The sequence below is a fragment of the Geospiza fortis genome, unplaced genomic scaffold (genome assembly GCF_000277835.1).
Source record: "Geospiza fortis unplaced genomic scaffold, GeoFor_1.0 scaffold275, whole genome shotgun sequence".
Taxonomy (NCBI): domain Eukaryota; kingdom Metazoa; phylum Chordata; class Aves; order Passeriformes; family Thraupidae; genus Geospiza; species Geospiza fortis.
Genome location: NW_005054341.1, coordinates 5,712,377 through 5,718,167, shown reverse-complemented (window position 1 = coordinate 5,718,167; position 5,791 = coordinate 5,712,377). Strand labels below are relative to the sequence as shown.

Genomic DNA, 5,791 nt, shown 5'->3' with positions numbered 1-5,791 from the left:
GCCCGGGATCTGTCACCGGCCGGGATCTGTCATTGCCCGGGATCTGTCAGTGCCCGGGATCTGTCAGTGCCCGGGATCTGTCACCAGCCCCGCTGCTCCCCAGTGTGAAACCGGCCGGGATCTGTCACCAGCCGGGTTCTGTCACCAGCCCCGCCGCTCCTCGGTGTGACATCAGCCGGGATCTGTCACCGGCCGGGATCTGCTGCCGGCCCTGCTGCTCGCCAGTGTGACACCGGCCGGGATCTGTCACCTCCCGGGATCTGTCACCGGCCCGGTTCTGTCACCGTCCCCACCGCTCCCCGTGTGACTCCGCCCGGGGTGTCCCCTGTCACCCAGGCTCGGTGCCTGCAGGCTCCGTTGCCCTCCGGGGCTCAGAGCCCCTGGGGGATGCTCACCCCCAGCCGTGGGTGTCGGTGCTCAGCTCTGAGCCAGGAGATCTCCTCCTTCCTAATCCATTTGACTCTTCCAATCACTCCTTATCTTCTCCTACATTACTATTAATTTGATCCTTCTGGTTATGGAAAGGTCTTCTTGTTTGTAACCATCACTCCTGCCTTCCTCACGAACAAACCTGCGGCAGAGCAAAGGTATCTCACAAATTCAAAACCTGGAAGTCAGATTTCCTCCCCAGAACAGATCAGGTTTGTCTTAACGAACCTATCAATCATGAAAATTCTGAGGTTTTGAGTTGGTTAATGTCCTGTTTTTCCTACAGATGCTGTAAGAGTAATGACATCAGCATTGCAAACATCAGCTGGCATACTCTATAAACCATGATATATTTCCAAGAAATAAAGAACATTTTGCTGAAGGAAACACAGATAGGTCATGACCTGCACATTGCCTTTTCTTTTTTTGACATCACAAGGTAAGGTGTTAAGTGATTCATGGACGGAAAAAATTAATTTAAAAAATAGCTGCTGTCATAGCAGCTAAAAAAATTCTCCATGCAGCTTATTTCTACTAGGAGGTGCTCTTGGACCTGGGATTGGATGGGCCTCTGGATCTGTTTTCAGATGCATCCTCAGTGTGTGTTCTCTTCACAGTGTTGTGAGTTAAAACACCTCACAGCCCAGGGAATCACAGAGCACCTGGAACTCAGATCCTGAAGCCATTCCCTCTTCCCAGTTTGGCTATGTGCTGTTTATCAGGATTCCAAAATTATAGGTAATTCCAACTGACAGATAATTTGATGGCTCATCTCTGTTGGTTACATAATGAAGCACAAGAGGCAAAAATATTCCACAGAGTTAAGATCAATGTGTTAGACCAATAAGCAGAATGAAGTCCAATAATGGACTACTCAATATTCCACGCTGCAAAATTTCCTGTAGCAAGGTGGATTTTGGGTTAAGGATTTGTGTGTTTTTGTTTTGTTTTCTTTTTTTTTTTTTTTGGTTTTTTTTTTTTTTGTTTTTTTGTTTTTTTTTTTTCTTAATTATTATTATTATTTTTGGTTTGGTTTGGTTTGGGTTTTTTGTGGTTTTTTTTCCTATAGCTTAAAGTATAATTCTTGCATACACACTAGATTTAAACGCAAAACCTTTTTTCTTCTTTGTGTATGTAGGAAAAATGCTTGCAGTTCACCCATTCTCAGTGGGACTCCTGCATGTGCTTCTTCCTGGCTTTGAGCCTCAGTGTGAAAACCGTCCAGACCTCTCCTAAATGCAAGAAATATTTGTAGCTACAGTTTATGGTTTAAAATGAACCATAAATTGCCACCCAGCTGGATTTATTAGAGCTTATTTAGGTTTGTGTGATTGTCACTCAGTATTTTTCTGGCTGCATTGTTTCTCCTGGTGTATGAGCCAATGGACTGTAGTTTCTGGAAGGCTGTGCACGGATTTGAAAGGTCCAAGTCCAACAAGGCCAAAGACTGGAAGAGCTTAGCACAAGGTGCCTTTATTTCCACACCCTGTTGGACCTGAGCATCCTTGCTGCTGGCCACACCACAGAGTGGGTTAGCTCCTGCCAGCTGGTGTCCTGATCTGCCTCCTTCCTCCCGTGCCCTCAGTTCCACTTCCCTTGGGATTGAGATCGGTGGGCAGCATTTCCCTGGCAGATCAGAGCATGGCTCAGTTTGTGCAGTCCTCCGTGCTGGGCGTCCCACAGTGTTCCTCACTTCAGGAGAGCCTGCAGTGGCACGCCCTCGGGAGTGCTGGCTTCTGGTGGCACTTTTACTCTGCAAAAAAAAAAAAAAAAATCACGTTTGGGCTGATGGGCAGAAAAGCAGGAAGGCCAACAGGCCCACAGGCCAACAACTCAAGTGGGTTATCCCCCGTTCCCCTGTTGCCCACAGACGGGGAATTGCAGGCAGCAGAGAGGGATATGTCGGAACTCAGTACATTTCTCTGGGTGTCCAGGGTTGCCAAAGGCCCCGTCAGGGGGCTCAGAGACCTTGGCATGCTGCCCAGAACACTTGGGGATTTGATTTTGACCTTTGGAGCAAGTTACCAGCTTTGTATGAGGACGTGAAAGTCGCAGAGGTTTGAATAGTATAATAATAAAATATTCACAGGGTGAAAATGTAGATTTTAAGATTTTTGGTATGGGGGTATGGAGACAAGATGGAGGAATCAGGGCATGTCTAGTCCTTCTTCTTTCTTCTTCTTGTTCTCCATTTTCTGCTGTGATGTTGGCACTTTGAGATTGGTTTAGTCTGATTAGATTGGCTGCACTGTCTAACATAGGTGATAGGTATTGGGAATTAAGAGTAAATATGATATACGTAGTTTGTAGTATAAAAAGACAACACCGCCTCAGGGGCAGTCAGAGTGCCTGTGGCTGCCTTGCTGAGCAGATCTCGGCTGGGCAGAAAGAAAATTTTATAGATAAGAATTAATAAACAACCTCAAGACTGAAAAGTGAACAGTCCAGACTCGTTCTTCAGTTGCACAAGCTGAAACAAAGACATCCTACGCATCTCAAAGCAGCAAATATCAACAACCAACCCAAGAGGATGTCCCCATTCCTCATCAGACTCCAGGTGCAGGGCAGGATGGAGGTGACTCACTGTGGCTTCTCGACGTCCTCGATGCCCTCGGGAAGGCGCGCGTTGAGCGTCTCCGGGAGCAGGAAGGCCGCGGCGCCGCTGCACACGGCCACGGCGCAGTATGTCACCTCGGGCAGGGACCGCCACACCTCGTCCAGCAGGAACACCAGCGGGGCCAGCGCCCCTCCCAGGCGTGCCAGGAAGGATGTGTACCCCATCCCGTTCTGCCTGGAAAGGTGCACACCACCGCGGGAAACAGAGGCCTACTTGTGTCATGGCAGACCTCTGCCCGTTTCCCCTCTGCCATTTTCCCTCTGCCATTTTTTTCTTTTCTTTCTTCATATCTTCCTAAAATCATCATCTATCCCAGAGATCAACTGTAGCTGCTGTGAGAAACAGATTTATGTCTATTGTGAGAAAGAAGCTGCAGTTCCACACAAAGAACACCTGCTCTAAAGCTGTTTCCACTTTAAATGTCTAAAACCCTGAGAGCATTTTCTAATAGTAAGACTAGTGAGCCTTCCAACCTGCTTATAGCAAATCCAAGTTCCTCCTTCTCCCAGGTATTTCTAGGCAGGTGGCATACAATAGAGATACCTGTGAGCATTTTTGGTTCAAGGAAGGAGCTCTTGGAGAGGAGACCAGAAATTAAGACCTAATTTTGAGGTGATGGGTGGCATTTCACACTCATGACAAGGATCCCAGGACCTGCTTGTGCATATACAGAACAAGTACTGGAGAAGGAACCAACAATTTTGTCTTTGCCAATGTCTTTGAGCATAAAAGATACGAACTGATCTGGGATAAGAAATGGCAGACCAGTGTGACTGCTTTGGTTTAAATGTGCATCTTTCCCCATATGCAACAGACCTTTGAAAGCTAAAGGACTAAATGGCAGAGGAGGGTACTCTGGGCAGGAAGGGACAGAAGTGAAGTGGCCCACGAGGCCTGCTGTCATTCATGAGGTTTTTTCAGACTTCCACAAAGAAATCAGTGAGGTGATGCCCTCCACCAGACTTAGCTATATCCCCGCCTATGCAAATACTAAATCTGGTCTTACGTTACCATTCCCCAGGTATGTCAAATAAGCTCTGTTTTTTCTCCTGAAATGCTGGTTAATGCCTGCTTTAATATCATCCAATGTCCAAAAGACTCTCAAACATGTGGTAGTATGTCTCCCTTGTAAAATTTTGTATTTCAAGTTATTATTTTCAGGTTCTTCCAACAGTCCCTGACAGATTATAACAGGGACCAAAGACTTTACTAAGCACAGGTGCTTTATGGAGTGCAAAGATATTTTTCCCACACAGAATACTCCTCACCTTTCCATTCATCTTCCTGTTGGCACAACCTAACCACACACAACCCAGGTGAACAAAAGGGTGGCTCTCTGCCTCTCTCTTGTGAGTACATGAAATCCCTAGAACCTGCTGGTTCCAGAGGCAAGGGGCCAGTGCTGCAGGGTAGTCACCAGCACAGCAGGATGTGCTGATGGCCTGATGACCCCAGCCAGGCCCTGGGCATGTGCTCAGCTGGGTGGCCTCTCTTACCTCAGAATGGTGGGGTAGAGCTCTGAGGTGTACAGGAAGACGGTGGTGAAGGCAGCTTCTGAGCAACCCTTGCCCAAAATGGCCACTACAGAACGCACGGAGGTGAAGGCTGGGGGGAAGGAAAGGCATTTATGGCAGTGAGCTGCCTCTGGGAAGGAACTTCCAGGTCTAAGAAGGGAGAAGGTTCAGCGCTCCCACACAGCTTCTTAGCCCTGGAGCTGCTGTCTCCAAAGGCTGGGTCTGCAGGTTTAGTAATTATTAGCCCAAGTGGGAGCTGAGCTGATGACAGGATAGGTCCTGGCAGTTCCCATTGGACGAAGTCTATAATTAAGATAGCACTGCGCCTTGCCATCGCTGGACCCTTCAGCAGTCACAAAACCATCTGCTGTGACCAGATATTGGGGTTAGCCCACATCAGTGACCTCGTCTCGTGGACACCCTTCAGGTGGAGGACTTCTCTACAAAGAATTGCCTGTGGACAAATCCACGGCTCTCCTTCTCCAGCACTGCACCAAATGGACTCCCTCCCCCTTTAGCAAGTCCTGTGTAGAGCAGAAGAGCCTCTCACACTTGGGAATGAGGATGTTGGCTCCTATGCAGACCCCGGCCAGGATGAGCGTCCACGCCTGGCTCTGCCGCCGGCCGATTCGGTTCACCAGCACGTACATGGCCATCTTGGCTGGAATCTCAATGACACCAAAGACAAACTGGGAGAGGTAGATGCTGAGCCCAAAGCCAGTCAGGTTCATGCTCAAGCCGTAATAAGAGAAGGCAACACCAAACCTGCAAGGAGTGGGTGGAGATGGGACTGAGGGAAATCCCTCTGGGATGAATTCCCCCTGGGAAGTGACACTGCTTACCACACTAGACCAGAACACACAGAGATCTTCCTCAGGACTGGGGTCCTGAACAAGCTGATGTAGGAGTAACTCCCTCCCATGTTCTTGTCTGTTGCCATCCTTGTGAGGGTCTGGCAGAGATGGAAAGAAGGAAATAGCTCAGCTGCTGTTCTGTTGGGATGCAGACATGAAACCCCAGACAGGCTGGGGACTTTGCCCTTCCCAGCTTCAGATCCACCTTGGATTTTCCATACATTCCCTCTGCAGAGCCATTCTCTGAGCATATATTTTCAGAGTCATGTGTTCCTACAACTTTACAGGTTGCCTGCTATTTTAGACCTCTTTTTCTTCTCATGGTTTCTTCTTCCCTCTCACCTACATGCCCCATGTAGCAGAGAGGTCTGTAGGGA

The 5,791-nt window shown here is 48.3% G+C and overlaps 1 protein-coding gene across 1 annotated transcript in view; it reads right to left on the bottom strand.

Moving 5' to 3' along the window:
* Nucleotides 1-2,118: 2,118 nt before the first annotated feature.
* SLC22A7 (solute carrier family 22 member 7) overlaps nt 2,119-5,791 on the bottom strand; it is a 15,875-nt gene continuing 12,202 nt past the window's right edge. The window contains exons 6-10 of the mRNA XM_005422609.1: nt 5,403-5,512; nt 5,111-5,325; nt 4,543-4,651; nt 3,014-3,220; nt 2,119-2,182 (exon numbers count right to left, since the gene is read on the bottom strand). Coding sequence (XP_005422666.1) covers nt 2,119-2,182; nt 3,014-3,220; nt 4,543-4,651; nt 5,111-5,325; nt 5,403-5,512 — 705 coding nt within the window. The remainder of the gene's footprint in view (nt 2,183-3,013; nt 3,221-4,542; nt 4,652-5,110; nt 5,326-5,402; nt 5,513-5,791) is intronic.